General features: G+C 48.2%; 1 protein-coding gene across 2 annotated transcripts in view; it reads left to right on the forward strand.

The window, feature by feature from the left end:
* NDEL1 (nudE neurodevelopment protein 1 like 1) overlaps window positions 1-22764 on the forward strand; it is a 26184-nt gene extending 3420 nt beyond the window's left edge. The window contains exons 2-10 of one of the 2 annotated variants that reach the window (XM_026861135.1): window positions 3522-3619; window positions 5091-5244; window positions 6499-6647; window positions 7734-7870; window positions 9810-9983; window positions 10790-10881; window positions 13116-13267; window positions 16349-16383; window positions 21193-22764. In XM_026861135.1, the coding sequence (XP_026716936.1) occupies window positions 3522-3619; window positions 5091-5244; window positions 6499-6647; window positions 7734-7870; window positions 9810-9983; window positions 10790-10881; window positions 13116-13267; window positions 16349-16383; window positions 21193-21200 (999 nt within the window). In that variant the 3' untranslated portion in view covers window positions 21201-22764. Of the gene's footprint in view, window positions 1-3521; window positions 3620-5090; window positions 5245-6498; window positions 6648-7733; window positions 7871-9809; window positions 9984-10789; window positions 10882-13115; window positions 13268-16348; window positions 16384-21192 lie in introns of those variants that run through there. The other variant, XM_026861134.1, reaches the window with a different exon arrangement.
* Window positions 22765-22860: the final 96 nt, after the last annotated feature.

A 22860-nucleotide genomic window follows, 5' to 3' on the forward strand; every position in this document is an offset into this window, starting at 1 on the left:
ATTTTTTTTTTCTAGAATGATTGTTGCATGGAAAAGCTGTTCCATTTTAACAGTAGAGTTACTCTATCCTGTGGACTGTGTTAGGGGAGCTTGAAAGGAGCCACCGCCTTTTGAACATAGTTCTTGTTTGAGAGTCGCTTTGGATCCTGGAGTTATGCCCATGTAACTGAGTTTTCCCAGGGCGCTGTGTGAATGCTAAGCTGTGTTGTAATGAATTCGAGTGGGCAGCAGCATAAGCCTGCTCTCATTTTCCCTGGAAGACGCTGCTGCATTGTCTTGTCTGTATCCTGAAAGCCTCAGTGTTATTTGTCAAAGGCTTGATTCTGCAAGTGCCACGTATGCAAAGAAGCCCGTGAATAGGAAGGGCTTGCCGTGCTGGTTCTCAGCTCCTCACATAATGCCCAGAGCTGGGACAACCAGCAACAGGCTGAAGCAAAGCAGTTTTTGTTAAGCTCTTGGTATTCCGTGGGCATCTGCTCTCCCACACATGAGAAGCTTAAAATTGTCTAGTTATGTTCTGATAATGCCCAGGAGTCGCTTTCTGCTCGGCATATACACGTGCTTAGATATGCCTGTGTTTCTGAACCATAAATAGAGGGACTGGGCAAAGCTTGGCAAAGTGAAGTGGTTTTCTCATGACTGTATCTGTGCTGGTGGCAGGTCTGCATCTCCCAGTTCCCAGGCTAGTATTTTGGCCCTGAACCACCTTGTTTGCAGAGTGTATATGTTTGTTCTTATCTCTTTCTCTTGTCCCCCATGCATGCAAGGGAAGACAAGTGATGTAACTGTACAAAAACTGGGATGTGGATGTTGGAGTATTGCACGCTGGCATTAGCATCTGCTGTAGGTGTTCATGCAGTGCAGTTAGATCAAAAATCCATGCTGATAGCATTAGGTGTGATGGTGGACATGGGGCGTGGGCAACCACAGAACTATCATCTGCTGAACCAAGGCAGGCAAGGGACGGTAGACTTGGAAAAGGTCAGCTTGCACCCACAGGGTGGGTGTGGGAAGGAAGAGTTCCTGCCGAGGGGCCTGAAGTACCACAGGGCTGAATCTCCTTTCTCTGGTGTCTAAAAGGAAGGGGTCTTTGGCAAGGGTGGGAATATCTTCTGTATCAGCACCTGCTGAGTCTGAGGTACGTGTGGGTCCCAGGCAGCCCTTCTCCCGCAGACTGCTGTGTTTGAAGGGATTCCTCGGATGTTTGTTTCCGAGGGTGTGCCCCATGTGAGCAGACAGGAAGGAGCCTTGGGCCCTGGCGTAACCTTATCTCAGCTACTTCTAGGAAATGATGTAAGCTGCTTCCTTTTCTCTAAACGCTTCCTGAATTCTGCTGACGGGTGGCTTACTGACTGTTTACCTTTTACCTTTTGAGATCAGCTCCTCTGGAGCTGTGAGAGCTGACCCTGTTCTGTTCTATGCTTCATTTATTTGGGGGAAAATGTGCTTCTTGCTGATTAAGCCTCTCAGAGTGTGCTGGCTTAGAGCCACGTGCTGTAGAGGTAAAGGTCAGATGACTTTTACCGAAGCGGTTTCGGTGAGGTCAGTGCAGGACTGAGGTTACGGCCAGCAGCAGCAGCCGCCGAGCTGTTCACCTTTTCCTGGCAATCTGAATTGCAGTCAGGAGCTGCCTGACGTGTGCCTCACAGCAGATGTCTGTTCTTAATGCACCTGGCTGTGAAACCACGACAGTTTGGGAGGTGATTCATGGGCTCTACCTCCACTGTAAACACTCTTTTGCGTAGGATTTAGGATTTGTCCCAGTGTTGTGATTGAGCAGCCTTGGTAACAGGTGCAACCGCTGAAGCAAGTGCACCCTAAGAAATTTTTATCTGAAGAGGTGCAGCAGGCCCGACAGTGCGTGTACTGGGGGGGAATTATAATGGATCCATATGTATGGTTTATTTTATCAGTACAGGGACAGTGCAATAAAGGAAATGCCATCAGTTCTCTTGGGCAGCATGGAGACCTGACTCAAACTTGCTTTCATAATAAAACTGTAAAATTAAATCAACACAGTGCAAGAGTTGAGGTGTTTTTGAGGCACTTAGCACCCTCTGGATACATCTGATCTTGTGCCCTTTGATTGTGGCAGCTGCAGTCTCAGCTGAAGAACAAATGTGCCAGTTCTGCCTCGCTTATTTGTGAGCTAAGTGCCAGTCTCTGAAATGAGCCTGTCTGCCCTCCGATGAAAGCATGGGATTGTTTTGTCCCCCTTTTAGGTGTCTAAAATGTGGGTCACTGAGATGCAGGGCATACCAGTGTGATAATTTTAGGCCTGAAGGGACAGAGTTGGCCATTGATGCCTGTTAGAGTGTGAAAGTCAGGACTTCTAGGTCAGCTATTACCCATTGATGAGCTTGATGCAAGCGTTGTTTAAAGCCTCTGCTTTAAACAGAGCAGAGGTCTTGGCTTTTGGGGAGAAAAAATGATGCCTACCCATAAAAGAGTTGTGGGATTGCTTGGGGAGAATTCAGAAGGGGTACATGGTGTGGTGCATCTCCTGGCTGTGGTCAGGAGCTGGGCCTGCCTGAGCACGTCTCTTCGCCCTGCTCTGCTTGGCAGGACCATGAGCACCAAGTCATCATTTTCATCAGTTTCTGAGACCTGGTGTGTGTTGAGACCTCACGTGTCCTGTGTCCCCCTGGACTCTGTATTGCTCTGTTACTGAGCAGCGATATAAAAAGCCCATGTTGGGTTGCGTTTCTCACACTGGCTAATAGCCGAGCAACAATGCCAGTGGCATCCAGTGGCCCAAGCAGCTGAAGAGGGGAGGTCCTCACCCAGAGAGTGTGGCCCCTCTGTCTTGGTGTGGGAAGTTGGTCCTCTGAGCACCTCCAGGATAGAAGCGCTCTTGTATGACGTGACCATGTAATTTTATGAGAGAGGCTGATTCTTCTTGTGTCAGTTTGAGAAGACAGAGGGAGCAAAACGATGTGGATAACTTCTGTTACCTGCATGTTTTACAGGAAAGCAGGAGTTACCTAGGACTCCACATAGGAAGAATAAATTGAATTTTAATCTCTGCAGCACTATGTTAGTGATTGACCTCGGCGTGTTTGTCCTCATTCATTGCATGCCTTTGCAGCTCTAGTAGGAGTTGTAGTGTGCATCGCTGTGTTGGCAACAGGAGGCAAAATCTCTTTAAGAACTTTTTACAAGCAAAAATGCAAACTGGTAGCTGTAAGTTTTAATATCCTTACCAACTGTAGTCCTAAGTGAACTTGTGGCATTAACTGCTGTTTCGGTGGAAGGTACAAAATACAGCCAAAATTTCTGGTCTCACAGCAGGCTGCTGCCCGAGCATTTCCAGAAGCTGGATAAAATTACGTTGCTTGTTGCGGCAGGTCTCTGTGCTGAACGATGCTTGTTAGGGATCGTTAACATCCTGCTGGCGGGTGCCAAGTCTGGATGCCGCTGTCAGAAGGGCTGGGCGATGAAGCCCAGTACTTAGCAGCAGTTTCAGGGGCGGTCTCCATGTTTATTTATGCCGAGTGTGTTCTTATGTTTGTATCCTGCAGGTCGTATTGATCATGGACAGTGAAGAAATCCCAACTTTTTCAAGTCCAAAGGAGGAAACTGCATACTGGAAAGAGCTTTCCCTAAAGTACAAACAAAGGTACTGTTGTAGATTTGCAGGCTGGGTTTCGTTCTTAATGACCAGAACGTTGTTTAATCTGTTTCTCTACAAGGGTACACCAAGATGGGTATTAGATATTTTAGAAAGGAGCTCTGCATTTCCATCTTTAAATCGAGCTTTAAAGTTTCTAGCCTTGTGGAAGCTGAGTGTTTCTTGCACAGCGTTACAATGCCATGAACTCCAGGGTATGTTTCAAGCATGTTTGAGCAAGAGCAAAGCCCTTTTGCCGTCATGTGCGTCTTTGTATAATTAGAGTGCTGCCTTAAGTAATTATCTTGGCGTTTTATCATAAGAAGGCACCTTTGGGCTTGCCTTGTATCATTACTGTTCCTTCAAGCTTCTTGTAGTTGAATTATTGGTATGAAAAGGGGCTGATTTGGTGTCTGCTGCAATTTATTGAAGTGTATTGTACCTCATAGTCCAGCCTGCCCCAGTGGTTTACATCTTTTAGAGGGCACAGGGCTTTTTGGTTACCAAAAACCACAAGAGAGGTTGTTGTCTTGAGTAACGCTGTGCTTCTTGTGGGGGTGGAGTGAGTTTGGGGTTTTTCTGGAGTGGGGGGCGTTGGAGGCTCCCAATTTATTTTCGTTGGAAAGCTTTCCTTGCCTTCAGTATTACTCATGTGCAGTTGAGATGAAGCCAGTTAAAGTGCTCTCAAGCCCAAAGAGCCCAAGGTGCAAGTTGATTTTGGTTGGTTGGTTTTGGTATTTTCTGGGGGGAGAGGGGTGGACATGTGGAGGAGCTTGTCCATATGGAGAAACCTAAGCTGGTTTGGGGCATCAGAAAATTCTGTCTCTTGGATACCAGTGGATATGTTGTTTCCTAAAACCTTGTTAGTTTTATCTGCAGATTGCTAAGAGCTGAGCTATTACATATGGTAAAGATGCAAATTTAATAAGCAAAGTATGTGGGGTGACTACATCTAGTATTTAATAACTTGCAGTGGTATAAAGTAGGTATGTGCTGGCTTCCTGCCGCAGTGCTCAGTAACCCTGAGATTCAAACCTTCATGCTTTTCAGGAACCTTAAATTTCCAGGTAGCACAGATGTCCAGAAACTGTTGTTCTGTTTTACTGTTTTTGACCAAAGCCAGGTTGAATGTTTGTTTAATTCAGTGACTTTAATCTCCTAGCAGTGAAATCTAATGGAGTACAAAGTGTTGTCAGATTCCCATGGATCCTGTAAATAGCTTTGATACCAGTTTGTATTCACACATGCATTTAATGTAGCTGTTTGTTTGATGTAAGAAAATTAATTTCCTTTTATAGTTAAGCTTAATGATGTATTTTCTCGATTTCCTCATTTTTCTTTTTCCCCTTAGAGGTCTATGGATGACACTTAAGTGCTTTGAAACTCTTGGTTTTTCAGCTTATTAATTTAAAAGAGCTGTGGATTTTGTTTTAACTTGGGAGATGCTGGATTTTCAATTGATTAAATTCTCTCCTTGCAGCTTCCAGGAAGCTCGTGAAGAGCTGGCTGAATTTCAGGAGGGAAGCAGAGAATTAGAAGCTGAGTTGGAGGCACAACTAGTGCAAGCTGAGCAGAGGAATAGAGATTTGCAAGCAGATAACCAAAGACTGAAGTATGAAGTAGAAACATTAAAGGTAAGTCTTTTCTGTAATAGCATTGCCTCTTCTTACAGATATGTCTTGGATCTCATTTTAGATTGTCTGGTCTGTTCTTGATCACTGAACATCCACATGAAGTAAAGGAGTTGTGTGTTTAAGATCCAGACTTGAATATGGCATGTACTCCAAATAAGGCCAGACACTTACCAGGGAAATTTCTGGTGGAATTTTTCTTGTTCACATCGTGAAACTCTCGTTGTCGGGGCTGTGCTTGTTTGTTTGAATTCTCTAGGCCTTGACAAGCAGTAGCTTTGTGGGTTACACAGGCAGCATCAGCATAGCAATGGTGGACAACACACGTATGTTTTGTCAGACCACTGTGTTATCTTTCTTTGCATACGAGTGTTTTTGCCCAGAAGGTCTCCTTGGTTTTATGAGACCTTAAAGAAAGCTGAAGATGGGTGACTTGTGCATGTTTTTCAGAGAGAGTCTTCTAATTCATTCTTAACAGCCGTATCTGTGGAGACAGGGATTGCATAAGGATCTGCATGTGCAGAAGGTGACTTTTAATTGACGTCTCTGTGTTAACAAGTTCCTGCCTCTTTTAGAATCTTGGGAAAGTATCATTTTTGGTAGTCGGGTTATTTTAGTGAAGGTTAAGGTTGGAAATTTACCCAATGGAAATAAAGTTAATGGGATTACTTGTTTGTATATCCAGTCCCTCCTATATCTGTAGGGTTAGTACGTGTTTTATGAGGTCAGGTTCTTACATAAGCACCTACGTGTACCCTCAGAGCTGTGTTTTGTGAGTGAATTCTTCCAGTCTTTTGACTATGAGCTTGTGGACCTGGAGGTTTTGTAACAGATTTCAGTGGCTCTTATTTTTGGCTAATGGAGATGTCAGACAAGTTCTGGTAACAGTGTGGCTATTGTCAAGGGAGAGGCACTGAAGGGGAGGCTGTGCAGTTAGGTTTCTTTCTGACTCCTTAGATGTTTGAGGTTTCAGAGCAGCTGTCAGTGCAGGCTGTTGGGAACAGATGCAGGGATGCATCTCTGAGCAGCCAGCTGTGTCATGGCGAGATGGCTGTGCACAATGCAGTGTTTGTGATTTTATACTGTGTCCGGTTCTGATGTTCAGAGCGTGTTCCTTCCAACTCCCCAGTTTTTGCTCTGTATTACCAGTAATCCCATGTCAGCAGACTGCAGCGAGTATGTTGCTTTCTTTGTCCCATTTTACTTACTTGGAGAGTGTATGCAACTGATATTTATCTCGCTACTTCTTTCTTTCAGGAGAAACTGGAGCACCAGTATGCACAAAGTTACAAGCAAGTGTCATTGTTAGAGGATGACCTGAGCCAGACACGGGCCATTAAAGATCAGCTGCATAAGTATGTGAGGGAGCTGGAGCAGGCCAACGACGACTTGGAACGTGCGAAGAGGTGAAGGCTGCAAACCAATTCTGTCCTTAAAGTTTTCACTAGATCTTTTCTTTGCTGCTCAGATTAATCATGTTATTATTCCTTAAAAGGGAAAGTAACGCACAGTCAGAGAACCCCAAAGAAACCCCAAGACACTTGATCCTTTGAAAAATGCAGTTTACCCTTGGAGTTTACCTCCATCAGCTGGTAGCATTATGTTACAGCAGGAAAGATGGGGGACCAATGTGCCTCCCATTCTTGTGAGAAACTGGCAGTGCAAGTAGGGGCAGAGCAAGCCAGGCCAGAGCGCTGCTTTTGGTACTACCAGCTAGGTGACTCTTATAACATATTTGTGATTCTTGTAGCTCAAAGTCCCTTTGAAGTAAGAAGTGAATGCTTTACATAGTCCCTTTTAAATAAAACAGGCTAAAGGAGTCTTCCCTTGCATAACAGTTTAATGACTATAGGAAGCAAATATGTCCTGTATAAGTGCATGAAATGAACAGGCTGCTGTTAGAAACACCCAATTTTGGAGTAGGTTGTGCTTCCATTTTGCTGAATGGGAATTTTGCCATTGATTCAGTGGGACCAGGAATCAGCCTCTGGCTATCTGGCAAAAAGATCTGAGAGCTGAGGCCCTGTTTCCACAAGGCTCTTAACCTCATGACTCACCTTTGACACACATGAGTTATCCCGCTGAACTCATGGAACAAACTGGGTCTTAGGTAACATCCTAGTGCCCTGCTTTCTACTCTTGCTGGGCTGTGGCCCGTCCAGAGCCCTGGAGAGTACAGCACCACCTCAGCTAGTGCACTGATTAAATATATGGCTTTGTAGCATGGCTTGGGAAAAATGGAGATGGGTGTGCTGGATTGGCTCTTTCCCAGCTCTTTGGTACACCTCTGAGAGCCAGATGCTATCATGTTCTTTTCATCTTATTCCCCTGCTTCTTTGGAGTGTATTAGTCCTTTCTAAGAAGCACTTCCATAGCTTTCAAATTACTAACTTGAATGTAGACCCTGCTAACATTTTTCTTCTATTATGTTTTTGAATACGCTTTTATGTTGGCTGAGCTGGAGAACCTAATATTCTGGATTTTGTTTCTAGGGCAACAATAGTTTCTTTGGAAGACTTTGAACAAAGGCTGAACCAAGCTATTGAGAGAAATGCGTTTTTAGAAAGTGAACTGGATGACAAGGAATCATTGCTAGTTTCTGTACAGAGATTAAAGGATGAAGCAAGAGGTATGGCTGGCTTGATTAGTTCTGTGTCTTGAAGCTAAAAGGAAAAAATTTCCTCATGTGGGCAAAACTAATATCAGATTCATTCAGAATTTTTAACTACAAAAATACTGTGTTCCACAGATGTAACAGAATTGAGGAAGTGTACTTCAAAAGTTCCCACTCACTGTGGTTTAATGCCTTGTACTGGAAAGGAAAGAACAGGAAATGACAGGGAAATACGTGATAAATGGTTAAAGAACTTTCTTGAAAAATCATGTCTCCTGTGTTCTTTCTAAACCTCTTGGAAGTTGCCTGGTTTATTTAAGCTATTTTGGTAAAGACTCTGCTTAGACCTGTGGATCAGAGGTGTTTGGGATAGTGTTCTGGGTTATGATCAGGTCTTGAGAATTCCCCCATGGATTTCACATTGAGGGTGCTGAGGAAACATTTTTTTAATGGTTGGTGGAAAGTGATTTCTCTAATAGTGCGAATGGTATGCTCATAAGCCTGTGCCTGTCATTAATATAGTTTTAGAGATTAGTGGTTTTCAACTTTGTTTCCCAAGTGAATTTTTCTAAAATAATCCTTCAGTTAAGGCCTAGACTCGAGTGCAGGACAGCACACTTGATAACAGGTTGGGATTTTTGGTTGCTGTTCCCCTTTGAACCAAGTTTCTGCACCACAAATCAAAAGCCTTTCTTAGAAGCACGGGGTTTTTATAATAAATATGAAAAGGGAGATCAAGTATTTTGTGAGGAAATATATGTACTGTAATTTGGAGTCGGGGCAATAATACTGGAAAAAACAGCAAACCCTAGGGGACTTGTTTTCTAGAACACTGGAATAATCAGCAAAAAAGACATCTTGTTTCTTGGATGAGTCATTTGGAAATTTTTAGCATTTGTTCAGATAGCAAAGTTACATGTTATTCCCCCCCCGACAGCAAGCAAGAACACTAGCCACTGCAGGAACCAATGTGGTGTCAAACTCAAATATAACATTTCTGATTGAACAGCCACAAATGCTCTTCTAAGGGCTTAGATAGATTTGCATTTCAGCTGTGCTGTTTTACTTGAAATCAGTTCTAAATATTTATGATCATTTAAAAGGCATAATGTACAACTGATTTTGCTCTTGCACATTATACCAGATTGAGGCAAGGAATAAGAGGTCTGTGAAAGATTTAAGTTTACCTACCCAAAAAGGAACAAACCCCTTGTAATGTACTGTATATTTGCATCTAGTCTCTTCTAGGGATTTTATAGATTCATTGCTGAGTTGTGCTAGATGTTCTTTGTAGCAAATACGTGTGGAAATGGGAGGGGACAAGGTAGGGTAAGCAGCGGGCTGGAGAGAAGGGGAGAATAAAACATGGGTTTCCTAATCTCCAGTCTCTTTCCTTGTCATTTGGACCACCCAGCATCTCCAGTCTGCTCTTACACTTGTCAAGGCATCAAGAAACTGGGTACAATGCTTTGACTGCTTTGGCTAGTGTGGAGTGCTGTAGATTATTAACTGGAAGAAGAACATGGGGAATTTGAAACAGAAGAATAGGTCATTCCTCCCTTTTTCCAACCCCTATTGGAGCAGGAGCTGAATGTAGTTCATCAGGTGTTTGTGACCAGCTACAGTTTTTGTTGTATGTTTTCCATGGGACTCACACTACAGATGGGGAAAAATACTGAGGCTAAAAGTCACCCACTGTGCTTGCTGGGACCACGCAGCTCTAGGGTCCAGGGAGGGCTCTGGGTGCAGCCTCTCTGCTCCCAGCTGCGATAGGAAGTGGTGCTGGGCTGTGACTGCTCAGCAGTGGGGTCCTTGCTGCTGCGGAAAACCAGCAGCAGGCAGTTAATACTGGCTTGTTGCAAAGCATTTCTTCCTCCTTCCCAAATAAATAGAGTATTTGTTAGAGAAATCAGTCACCAATAGGTGTGGGGTTTTTTCTTCTTTCTTTTCTCAGACTTACGGCAAGAGTTAGCAGTACGGGAGAGGCAACAAGAAGTCACCCGAAAGTCAGCACCGAGTTCTCCAACTCTAGACTGTGAGAAGATGGATTCAGCTGTCCAAGCATCTCTCTCCTTGCCAGCTACGCCCGTTGGAAAAGGATCAGAAAATAGTTTTCCTTCCCCAAAAGGTATAAGTCATAGAACTGTGTCTAGCTGGTCTGGCAGTGTGTTCAGCTTGTTAACAATTTCAGACCAGGTGCTTGTTAGTGAACTTGAAGTAAGTGTAGGTACATGTGGATCCTACGTGCATTGCATAAAGTGTATTTAAATCCTGAGGCAGCATCAGGTGCATTTAAGGAGTATAATGAGTAAATAGCTTGGAAAAGGAGGACAGTGAAGCTGAGATACTGCTTCTGAGGGGGTGGGGGCTTGCACTCTGGAGTAGATGCCTGCAGTAGAGCACGGAAGACACTTGGGATTTCAGGGAAGTGCAGTGACTGATATTTCTGCTTAAACATGGAGTAGCAGTGGTGGGTGAATGGTGGTCAGTAATTCTGACAGTCCAGAGTCTCTGTTGCTGTATACATGTTTCAGTGATTCTGTTTTCTCTATGAGGCAGCAGGATGTTAGTCCAGTCCCTTTCCCCATCTGCAAAACTCTGGACAATCACAAGGATTAATCCATTATTTTTCAAATTAGAAAGAGTAGATTCCAGAGGAAGCTCTGGCTGGATTAGATGGATTGCAGGCAGTAGCCTTGCAGATGGAGAGTGCATGAACTCTGCGTGTAGGTCTAATGGGAAAGAGGGCAGTGGACAGGAATTAAGATTTTTCCATGGCTAGTGGTCATGTAGTCTATGTGGTATTGTGGGGTAATTGTATCAGGAGTCTGCAGCAGATTTTAGATTTACCTTTTTATGTAGAACTTTTTTTTTTTTTAATGAACTATGGAGGAGTGGAGCATAAAATAAAATAAAATGTGTATGTGTTTGCAGCTATACCAAACGGATTTGGTACCAGCCCCCTTACTCCTTCAGCTAGAATATCTGCACTCAACATTGTGGGAGATCTGTTACGGAAAGTGGGGGTGAGTGCCCTGAACTGAAGCATTCCTAGCCCCGTGCTGCTGTCACTGAGCTTTCATCCTGGTGCGCAGTTACAAGGCCTTGGCCCCTGCTTCATACATGCTGTAGATTCCAAATCATCCACATTCAGTGTTGCTGTTTTTTTTATTTAATTACCTTGATTTGTAAAGCATGTTACTAAGGTTCTGGAGCCAATTTTTGGGTGACAAAATCCATACTTGGGGTAAAAAGTTTCTCAAGCGCTTTGTTATATGGTACTAGACACTGTCAGCTACTTCTTACTTTAGATGTGGCCTCCAGCTTCCTCTGTAATGAGACCAAGATGCAGAGCTGGACCGCAGGCTCTGGGTGCCTGCTGTGCACGAGCAAGGAGCAGAGATCACGCTGCTGGTATCTCCTCATGTGCCTGGGGAGATCTGCAACAGGTGCTGAAAATGGGAAAAAAAAATAATCTAGAAAAAGAAAGTGAGAAAATAAATCAGGAGAAAGCCGAATGTTCCCATCTGTGGTTGATGGGGAAGTGAAACGTGTGAGCCTTTAAAAGGATTACCACTGCAAGTGGGGAGGGAGTGGTTTAAACATCTGTTACAGTGTTGTTTATGATGCCAGGCTTTCCAGTTGAACGAAGACATGACTTTTGAGTAGTGAGAAGCTTGTTGATGTGCCTGAGTGGTTAGTGTTTTGCGTGGAAGCGTGGATAGCCTCCGTGTCTAGTCTCTGGTGCTGGCTTTTCTCTGTCTCTTGTGGTTAACACTGCAAACAGCAATAGCTGCAGTAGAGACAGTTGTTTTAGCAAAGTTTGAAATAAAAAATTACCTCATTGCTTGCATTTGGAACCAGTGAGCTTGTAGTTGGTTTGAAAGAGCAGCAGGACGACTCGGGGTTACGGAGTGACACGTCTAAAATGGGATCATTGTGAGTAAGAGTCTCCAAGGGATTTAGGGAGCTTAATCACAATCCCATGTGATTACTCTGCAAGGACAGGAAATGCCAAATAAGCGTGCTTCTTCCCCAGCCTGCTCTTAGACACCCGCTCTGCCACTGATACAAAATTCCAGCTCGCATATTTGTTTAGTAATAATTATAGGATGTCCAGGATTTCTTTGGGTTTGGTTACTCATAGGATGCCTCATCCCAAGCCTTAGACTCCCTTTCTCCTAAAGACATTTCCCCTCAGCTTTCTTGCTTGCAGCTGAGACGGGGAGTCACTTGGCACAGATTACACTGGCTGTTACCAGCTGATAGGTGCTTTGGGACCACGCGATGGGTAGTTGTTTGTATCTGCCTAGGTACTCACTAGGTAAGCTTACATGGATTTCTAGAATATGACTGTATAGTGTCCACTTACTTCTGATAGCATCTTAGGGCCTTCTTAATGGAATATTTTTTTCTATATGGAACAGGACCAAACCTCGTATTTGGGGAGATGAGTTTTTGTCTCCCATGCACACATTTGCAAGTATCTGAATGCCCCATGCACAGGGTGGATGTAATAGATAGTTGCAAGGCCCTTCTGCTAGAGCAGATGGATATTCAAGTTAAAGCTTGGTTTGTGATAGATGGCAGAAAGGGCATGTCTGATCTGAAGGACAGGATCAGGATTTTGGTGCCCTTCCTGCCGGGAGTCAGTGGATGAGGCAGAGACTGTCAATTCATATAGGGGAACAAGATCTCACCAGGCTGGCTTAGAAATATTAGAGATGAGTTACAGAGCATGGAGATGGGCTTAGCTGCTGCCTTTGATTCCCCCTCCTGATGCTGTGGCTGTAGCACCTCTTGTTCTGAAGCGTAGAAGGCATGTCCTGGGGAAAAAATTTAACTTTCAAATATGCAGTCCCTCATAAAACTTGAGGATTCTGCCTTAGGGTGTCTTAGTTTTCTGATTGGCTTATGCCAGCCTTACTGCAGCTGCTGAAGCAAGAAGTTTTGGTAACTTCTGCTAGGAGTTGGCTTCTTTATTTTAGGTAATTAACTGAGAATTGATAAGTTCTAAAATCTGAGCCCTAATGGAACAGAGTCATGCCTGGCAGTCTGCATCAGCATCTCATTGTGTGGTTGGGTGACAGAGAAAATGACAGCTTTGTTCCCATTCAGTTGTTTTTGCCAAAGGTGATCACACTGGGATCCTGATCATGGTGATCTTGGGGCCATGACAAAGCCTGAATTCAAGCAGCAAAATACTTTCTCTTAACAGTATTACTTTTTTGACTTTTTCTTTTTTTTTCCCCTCTCATAGGCCTTAGAATCCAAATTAGCTGCTTGCAGAAATTTTGCAAAGGACCAGGCATCACGGAAATCCTACATTTCAGGGAACGTTAACAGTGGCATGATGAACAGCAACGGCACAAAGTACCCTCACCCGGGGCACACTTCTTTCTTTGACAAAGGGTAAGTAAGGATATATTTTTGCCCTAAAGTGGAGTGTGTTTCAGGATGCTACTTGGAGCAGTTATTCTTGGCTTGTCTTCAGCCCACCACAGCTTTCATCCTGTAAGACAAATAATTTGTGAAGCCAAAGTCTCAGGGGGACAGGGAAGGTGACAGTGCTGAATTCTGTAAAGCAAACAGAAAAGCAAGCGTGCTTGTCTCTTAGCTGGTAGGATGTCAGTGCCTGTTCTGTCCCTTTGCTGCCTAATCTTTTGGCAGCTGCATCTCTGGTAATTCAAAACTCCAGGCAGCAAACCAGCTAGTGAAGTGAACGTGCCCTTTGAAAGGATCTCAAGTAGTGGTGGAGTTGCCATAGCTACTGGTGCACTCCTGCGTGGGGAAGTACATTAACCACAAATCTGGAGATTCCCTTGGTGAGAACAGCTGAGTGCAGGCAGAAAACGCTGACTTGGAGGGTGGTGCTCTGTTTGTTCTGCTTCCCCCTCTATTAGGGGAAAATAAAACGTCATGAACGGTGTAATTCTGGCTGATTGAGGGGGCAATTGCCTCCAGGCTGGCTGTGCTGTGCGTCAGCCATGAAGCCAGAAGCTGATTTCACAGGAAAAACTAACCCATGTGTCTCCTCTGACTCGCCTGTGGTCAAAGCTTCCCCTGGGATACCAGGAAGTGGTTCAGCAGGAGGATTTTCCCAGAGTCCCTTGTAGCACAGGGCCCTGTGGTTATGTGGGGAGCCCTGAGGAGTGGGGCAAAAAGCTCCAGGGTTAGCACGGTGGTACTGCGAGCTTTGCTGGGTGCCACTGGGCAAAACACCCTCCACGCTCCCAGCACAGTGGTAGTCTTCCACATTAAACCTCAAGCCAGTGCAATTTAATGCTAATATTCAGCTCATCCTCAACCCAGAACTTATTTGAGAGAATTAAATGAGCTGTTACCAACCTATGAGTGCCATACACGGAGCAGACAGGCTGAGCTTCCTACAATAATCCTCGTTTGAGCTGAATTGTGTTGCTACGTGGGTAGCAGGGCACATTGCATCTTAGAAACTGTCATTCGGAGTTTTTAGAGCCACTGTTGTTTGCTGCTTTTGGAAGGGAAGAGTTTGGAGACTAAAGTCAGTGGCCATGTGCAAATTGGACAGACTTCTGTGTTGTCTGGCCAGGTCTGTGCCTCCCCACAGCAGCCCTCACACTGGCAGTGCACAGGCTGTGTTTCAGGTGCAAGCTCTCAGGGTAGTAGCTAGGGAGAGATTATAGCTGTTCTTAGGAGGCAGCATGGCTATATTGAGTTGTGGTGTGACGAATAAGCTGATTGTGATGTGGGGTGGGGGTCAGTTATCCAGATTGTCATCACACTTGTTATCTGGGCTGGCTGCCTCAAGTAAGGAGCAGGCTGCAGCTGAAACAGGCTTAGAGACCCAGCCTCCTGAAAGAGAGCTTCTACAGCGGGGTTGGAGGTGGTTATGGGATAGAAAAGGGGGTGGAAATGACTGATGTGCTTATCTGCAAGTGTGGCCCTGCTGCCCTGCCCTCCCCCTCTGCACCCCCACATGGCCCCCGCCTCTCCCCCTGCTCCACTTTGCTGTCCCTGCCCAGGGTGAGCGCAGTGCCTGTGCTGTGTACGCGTCTCCGCGGCTGTTAGGTAAATAAAACGTGTATGATTTTGTCCTCGCATGTAAGCTAAGCCAAGCTGTTACCTCCATGAGGCCAGCCCCATCGTGCCCGCGCTGCGGCTCCCAGCCCTGCTGGTGGGCGGTGGGCCCAGAGCACGCTGCCGTGGCTGGGCACGAGGCGCTGAGTCGAGGCGTGCCCTGTCTTCTCCCCTCTCCTCCTCTCTCTGCAGCCCCTGAGCTCTTCTCCCTGCCCCTACCTGTTGCTGGAGCCTGAAGCAGCCACATGTGATTGTAGATCTCATCCAATCTGCAGCCAGGTTGCTGGGTGGTAGGATTGCAACAGAGATAACTCGGCCACATCACTGCAGTTCCGTTTACTTTCCTTCCTCTGCTATTTTATCAGTTAAAATGTTTGAGGAGTCTCCATCTCCCATCAGACACCTCTGCTGGCTGAGTGGAGCTGAGCAGGCAGCTGAAGACACTGATAGGCAGGAGCTGGCATAGGGGAGCATCACTTTAGGGGAGGCCTGGAGGACAGCTGGGCTTGCACTGAATCTGTGCTGGAGAATTGGAAGAGTCAGGACTTACCTACTTGTTTTAAAACTCAGAAATGTCTGGTATAAGATCAGTTTCCTGCAGACTTGTTCCTTCAGGAACATGCTGTTTCTATCTCGATGCCAGGGCATGGCAGAACAGCACCTGAGGATGTTCTCAGATCCTTGGTTTTTTGCTGTTGTAATTGTTCTAAATTGGCTATTAACTTCGATCCAGTTGGGGAACAAAATGTCTCTGACCTTGATGGGCTCTGCAGAGACCTGGCACTTCAACAGCAGAGCTGAGACAGCACATGAGCCAACATGGGGTGTTTGCTCCTCAGGGCATTAACATTCACTCTTTCCCCACTCCCCTTCCTACACTCTTGAATGTCAGAGGACGTGATGTTTATCCTTAGTTTAGTTTTATGATTGTGTTGGGCTTTGGTTTAATAGAACAAACTAAAGTTTTGAGTGTGAGAAGTGCTTTTGCTTCCGTACTTCTAGCAGTCCTGTGAAGCATGTAGTAAATCTACACAGTGGGCACAGTTGCCTACATAACACATCAGGCTGTGAACTCAGGGTGGTCTTTCTGTTCGCTAGTCCACTTTATAAAAAAAGTTTCCCTGGAAAAGAGGGAACTGTGGATAACTCAGATGCAGGTGAGTAATCCCAAATGCTGTACTGTGCTTTGCAATGCTCTAGGCTTTCACCTGGGTCGTGGCTTGTGGCAGTGCAGTGTGGTGGGAATGCTGGTGTGGCTGCAGTAGGACCTCCCCACACACGCCTGCAGAGCAGCCTCGTTATGCAGAGGTCAAAGAGGAGAGGTCTGGTGAGGGTTAGTTTAACACCTTTGCTGTGCCTCAGTTCTTGCATCCTGGATTATGCCCAAGAATGTCTTTATTGTATGCATAAACTGTTTCAATTTTTCTCCACTAGGCGTGAAAAGGTCATATTCCCCACCTTGGTCATGGGTAAATGAATTCATTTGCAATGATAAGCTGCATGCATTTTAACTTGGTGCTTGGAGGTGCAGAGTTGGTTATGCTAACTGCATGAGGTAGTTCTGTTAGCACTACAAACTAATAGTCCATGATCAAAGCCTGAGGCTATAATCTCCCTTTCACCTTACTCCTCTGGTGCTGTGACCTGTTGCAACCATGAGATTGAGTGCTTCTTGCTTTCCTGATCTAATTAATATTTCTTCAAATGCATGTTTCTGATTGTATCAGCCACATCAGGTACAGGATAAAGTATTGCTGCCGTTAATGTAGTTAATTTTGAAAGTTAGTTTACCCTTTGGTTGTGTCTTTCCCTCAGTGGCTTGTTGGCTATCGGCTTGCGGGTGCTGGGTTGCCGTGGCTCTGGCTAACGGAAAGCAAAGAAAGGCCCAGATGTGCTGGGAGCCGGCCAGGGTTCCGGAGCAGGGGGAGGGACAGCGTGTGGTGCCCCTGCTCGTTGTCACCACCCCTGCCCAGCTCTGCCGGGGCAGCTGGAAGTGCCCAGGGTGACACGGTGGTGCCAGCAAAGCTGTGCAGGTACCAGGGTCACGGGCTGGTGGGAAGGGACGTGCGGCCCCTGGGCTGGCCCAGGCACGGCCTGCAGCGACCAGGGGTAGGACTGGTCTCACTTCCCTCCTCTGGAGGGTTCCTCGTGCTGTCAGAAAGCGCAGGTCCCTACCAGCCTGATCTGCCACAGCCTTGCCCCATCCTCCTGATGTCTCTGTGCTGGGTGTTCCTCTACCTCCTTGTGCTGTTACTGCTGCTTGGGAGAGTAAACGCAGTGTTTTAAAGCACTGACCTGCCTAAAAGCTCGGTTTTCCTCTTGGTTTCTTGTGGGGCTGGTCTCCAGGTACACTTTGACCACGTCCATTTACTCCTCAGGCTGGACTATTCAGCTTCAGGAGAATTTCTGCTGAGGTTTTGTTGGATACGTAATGTTGAGGGAGTCTTGGTGATAAGGTGCTAAGTACAAAATACAACTTGAAATACAATTTAATGACGAAAAATCTGTGTTTAGCAATCAGGGCAGAGGGAGCAGTTGGAGAGGGGCACAAAGTCCATGTAACCGCAGGGACCCGCAGTCAGAAACCTCCATCAGAAACCCTGCAGGGGATGTTTTCAGCAGGGACTGGTGCTTTTGGCTCCATTTGACGCACCGGAGCCCGGTTTCACAGGAGGCACAGAGCAGGTTGGGTGGGGCCTGAGGGATGGGGAAGAAGGCAGAAGCAGGAGGCAGTTGGTGTGGCTGGGATGAATCGCTGCAGGTGTCCAGGCCGCCAGCAGCAGCGGCTGCGTGCAGCGGCCCCGCAGCGTGCCAGGCCTGGAGCGGGGGTGTGCTCCTCCCGGCGCTGCCCCAGTCCTTGGAGACTGAACTCAAGGACTTCTCTTCGCAGCTCACTTGTGGGAGGTTAGGCAGGAGGCTTCCACCACATTTTATTTGTTGTTTTTTACAGTTGCACTGTTTAGTGTATTTTCCTTTAACTGCAGTAATGCTGATTTGTTCCCTTTTTTCATGCCTTTTTATGTTACCAACAGAAATCCATGGCTGGGTAACACCTCAGTGAGCTCAGCCATCATGTCAGCTTTCAGTATCCCCCCAACTGCTGCTACTATTTGAAGCCTTTTCCTGTGCCCCACTTACCGAACTGGCTTTCAGCAAATCAAAGCCACTGCTTTATCTTGATATCTGCACCAAGGGCAAGTTTAGGCCAGCAGGATGCAATGAACAGTGCAGGTACCTGACTCCAGGAGCACTCTGCGCTGCCTTCCTGCTTTATTTTTTTTTATTAGCAAACAATGGGAAAACCTCAAAAGGCTTCTAAATGAGGTTTCTATCTTTAAAGTGTTCAGCAGGAAGAATCCCCATGTCTCCCTTGTGCATTGTAGCGAGCACTCCACATCTTCAGCTGGTTAACTCTTGTAACAACACAGAGCACTCATCCTCTTGCTGCCCTGGCTCTGCGATGGGCCTTGGTCTCCCTGTTTCAGGCATCACTGGATTATTTGTGACACAGGGGATTTAGGCAGAGTCCTGTAATGTCCGTGTGGCATCTGTGCTGAGCCCTGATGGCTTCATGGCTTCTGGTCTTGTTTGTGCACCTCTAGGAGATGGAAAAGGGCATCCACTGCTACACATGCCTCTGCAGGAGCTGAGGAGGGTTAGAGATGTGTAGCTTCATTTAAGAGAAGCTGCCCGCAGAGGCAGGTCTGTCGGATGGCAGCAGCTCTGGGCAGCTGTTCTCCCCACAGGCAGAGCTCAAGTGCTGCAAACCCAGTTTGGGAGCAGTTGTTGCCTCAGAAACAGCAATATTTGAAGAAGTTTGTACTGCTTGATTGGGCTTGTCCCTGGCACAGTGCGATGTGCTAACGCCACACGTTGGGTTTTGGTTCAGAAAGGTGGCGGCAGGCAGGCAGGGGATGCCTGGTGGCGGGGAAGGCACCTTCCCGGGCGCAGGGGGGATGAATGCGCTGAGGTCTGAGCACTGTGGGGACGTGGCCCCTCCTGCCCGGCCTCATGCAGTGCTGTGGTTTGCTGGGTTGCACGGACTGGCTGTCTGGGGGGCGATGGCACTTGCTACAGCCTGAAAGGGATGAGTTGTGGTCCCCAGCCTGCCCGTCCCACGGCGCTGCGGAGAGAGGTGCTGTCCCAGCCGAGCTGCGGACCCAGCCGGCCTGACCAGGGCGCTGGCACTGCCCGGGCACCGTCCCACAGCCTCGGTCACAGAGAGTGGCTCTGAACTTAGTGCAGGAAACGTGACAAATCCCTAGAGCTTGGCTTTGACGGGACTCCTCAAACACAAGCACTTCCAGGCGGCTGGTTGAGTGTCACTTTTCTCTAACCCTTTCAGAAGGGAGCAAGCTACCACGTTTTAATCCTGTTTGATGTTGGTGTTAGGTTTTGGGTTTTGTTGGTTTTCCTCCCTGTCCTACTTGGCAAAGATGCTTTCTAGCTGATAACTGATTTGCAGAGTCATGTCAGGATCAGGTTGGCTTCATGCCCCTTCATTCAAATGCGAAGAGTGAAATACCTCTGCCCCTAAGCCTCTTCCAGCAGCTTTTTATTGCGTGCAGCCAGGGAGGCGCTTGCCTTTTGAAATGCATCAAAGCAACACTCAGATGGGAGTTGAAGTTTCCAGCTTAATAGGCAGAAGGTGGGAAAGGTGGTTTCTCCCTGCTCTGACCCTGGTGCTAGGACGTGCTTCAGGCTGTGCTAGTGTGGATGTTTAACAGCAAAGAGAGAGAAAGGAAACAGCCCGGCTCTGCACGGCACTGAGCTGCGTTACCATGGCAATCTGTCCTTTCTAGCAAATGTTGAGATTTTAGCTCTTCATTCTGGAAGGATTTTGTAACTGCCCAGTGCAGCGGCAGCAGCTTCTGGGTTTGCTGGCAGGGTTTTTGCATTCCCCATCCAGGAGGTGCAAGGTCACGGGTGAGCAGAGCGCTGCTGTGAGGGAGAGGGAGCGTGGAAGCGGCACCGCTGTGTCCTGGAGACGCTGCCGTGAGCTGCGTGCCTGTGAGCTGGTGGCACACGGGTCCCCTGGGCTCCTTCTCAGCTCCTCTGAGCCCGAGCCACCAGCTCCCGGGCTGGCTTTTTCCTCATCGGTAGAGCCCTCACTTTTCCTTCTTGCTTTTCCTTGCTGCAGCTGGCTGATCTAACCAGCAGCAGCTGTCCCCTGCAGTGTCCCTTTGCACCATGCTGTAGTTCTGCCAGGACTGATCCAAACGGCATCTCCTGGCGTGCTCCTGGTTCTGGCAGAGCTGTGGAAGCTCCCTGGGAGCAGGCAGGTGTCGAGGCAGGGACCTGCCCTGCTTTGCAGGGGTGTGGGGGTTCTCCCCCACCTTCTGATTGCAAACCTGACCATGAGGACAGGGTGCTGGTTCTGAGGGCGGCCACGCTGTCCTGATACAGGAGTGTAATTGCTTCTGGCTGTCAAGGCTGTGGTGGTGGTGGTGATCAGCAGATGGTGAGCCTGGGCAGATGCTTTGTGTTGAGCCTAATTACAGAAGATCTGTCAAAGCAGCAACAGAGTAGAGAAGGAAAAGCTCCACATGCTCCTCTCCCAGCCCACCAGGAAGCCGGGTTCTCCACACCTTCGCCTCTCCCTGCAGCCTGGGGAAGGGGGGAACCCACGGATCCCGGGGGTGTGGAGGCACCTGGGGCTCCCGCTGCCCCCCAGCCGGGGGGGTGTAGCAGAGAGGCAGCTGCTGCACTGTAACGTGCTCCCGCTGCTCCAGCCGAGCCCACGCACCTGTGTCTGTCCCCGTGACTGGGCAGAGCTCGTGTTGCTGCCCGTGGGGCACCCAGGGAGGTGGGTGCAGCCACCCCTGGTGCTGCTGCGCTCCCCTGTGGGAGGGTGCCACAGTGCTGCCTGCACAGCCCCGGGGTGTCCGCAAGGCTCAGGGAAGGGGCAAGGGGAGCTGGTGGGGGGACCGAGCCTGCAGCATGCCTGGGCCTAGGCCTGCGGCTGCACAGCACGTAGACCCAGGGGCTGCGTGGGGGCCACTTGTCCTCCCTGGGCCAGCTCTGGGCAGGGGGTTGACCTGCGTGTCCCTGGCTGTGGGTGAGCACTCATCCTCACAGCCGGAGGTGGGAGCCCTCTCAGGGCGTTATCAGCCCGGGTCCCACACCCACCGAGCAGCTGCTGTACAGTCCGGGTGACAGGTGTGGGGAGGAGGGAGGAGCGGGGTCTGTCTGTCTGCCAGCTGCTGGTGATGGGGAGAGGTGAGCAGTGCCACCTCCTGAGCTGCTGGTCACTTAACGGCCTATCTCTTCTTTCTCAGGGCAGTAAATGGCTTTGATCAAGGTCCCCCTGGCCTGGGAGCCTCTCGACCATCCTCAGCGCCTGGCATGCTCCCCCTGAGCGTATGAGCCTGCAGGAGGTCGTGTTCGGACTTGCGGACGCTTTTTTCAGCCCACCAAGAGAAGAACTGCTCCCGATTCCTCCCCATTCCCGCCCTGCTGGAACACGACCTGCACCGTGCTGCCAGAGGCCACCCTGTGCTCACGGCCCTTCATGTCATGTTAATACAGTTTATTTTCTCCTGTTGCCGTAGCAGACAGTCTCTGACTTGGCCCCAGACCCTGTGCTGTGCACGCTGAGCCACGCAGTGCTCTGTTTCAGGAGATGCAGGAGCCTTGCTCACCAGACCTGGGCCAGGCAGTCCTTGGCCCCTTGATTTCTCTCTAACGTAGGTTTGGTATGACACAAACGTTGGCTGCTCCTCTTAAAGGCTCCCCTGCCCCCTGCCCAGCCGCTGCCCTCCCGCTCAGGCTCAGCCCCCTCACTGGGGCCAGGCTGAGGCTGGGGCATGGTGCGTGTGGGACATTCACACCCAGGAGTCGGGTCCAGGTACATGAGTCAGTTACTGCAGCTGAATCGATCACCAGGCAGGTGCTGCTGTGTGTCCGTCTGCCTCCTGCCGGGGGGGTAGTGGGCAGGGGAGGACGCACGAATCCTGCAGCCCTGCGGGGGCAGGCGGGGGGGTGCTGGGGGGCAGCACGCATCCATCACACCATCACATGCCTTACCGTGAGCTGGCGGGGGGGGCATTGCTGAAGCCTCCTCCCTCGGCGCTCCTGCAGCTGCAGGGCAGTAAGTGGGCAGCAGCTGTAGGGCGCTCATGGTGCCTGTAGCACAGCTCCACCCTCCCCCCACCCATACCCCCCCTTCAGCAGTGAAACTACACCCCCCTCCACAGCCGGGGCTCCTCATCCAGCTGGCCCCAAGGCCTGTGACCCCCTGGCCCCTGCAGCCATGGTCCCATCTGTATTATAGGACTGGATTTTACAGCACCACCTACAGGCTTCTGTGACAGTTTTGGGCGACTGTGTAACCGTGTGGGTCTTTCAAGCAACGTATTTGTGCGATTTCTCTGTCTACGTGCCTCAGAGTTGGTGGATTTTTAAAATGAACCAGCAAACCCAGCCAGGGTTTGATCTGTGAGTTTAGAAATCATCGTTCCTGGCCTGGTCCATCACGTTCCGTTGGCTCTGCAGCTCCAAGTTGGTTTAGTTACAGGTGCTGAGACAAACCCCTCAGCTCCAGCAGAAGGGAGGGGGGAGAGCCCCCCCTTGCCGTGAGGGTTTGAATGGTCCTTTCCTGTGCATCCTCTGCTGCATTTGACTGTTTACATTTGTTTTATTGTACATAGGTTTGTAAACATAGTATCTTTGCCTAAGATCTTTGTACATAACTTGGGCTTTGTAGCTTTATTTATTCAAAATCTATATGGCATGTTTCAATAGGACAGTGTACCACACCACCATGGTGACACAGATCATGATGTGGTTTAAAAAAAAGAAATCAGAAACAAATGAGACTACTCTTCCAAAAATAAAGTTCTTTTAATGTGAAATCAGTGGATTTTGCAGAAACGGTGGCAGTAGCTGTATTTTGTCATGAAATGTTCCCTGCAGCTCCTGCTCCCCTCACCCTGGGGCTCCAGCTG

This window comes from Athene cunicularia (genome assembly GCF_003259725.1).
Source record: "Athene cunicularia isolate RWA chromosome 18 unlocalized genomic scaffold, athCun1 chr18_part1, whole genome shotgun sequence".
Lineage (NCBI taxonomy): Eukaryota > Metazoa > Chordata > Aves > Strigiformes > Strigidae > Athene > Athene cunicularia.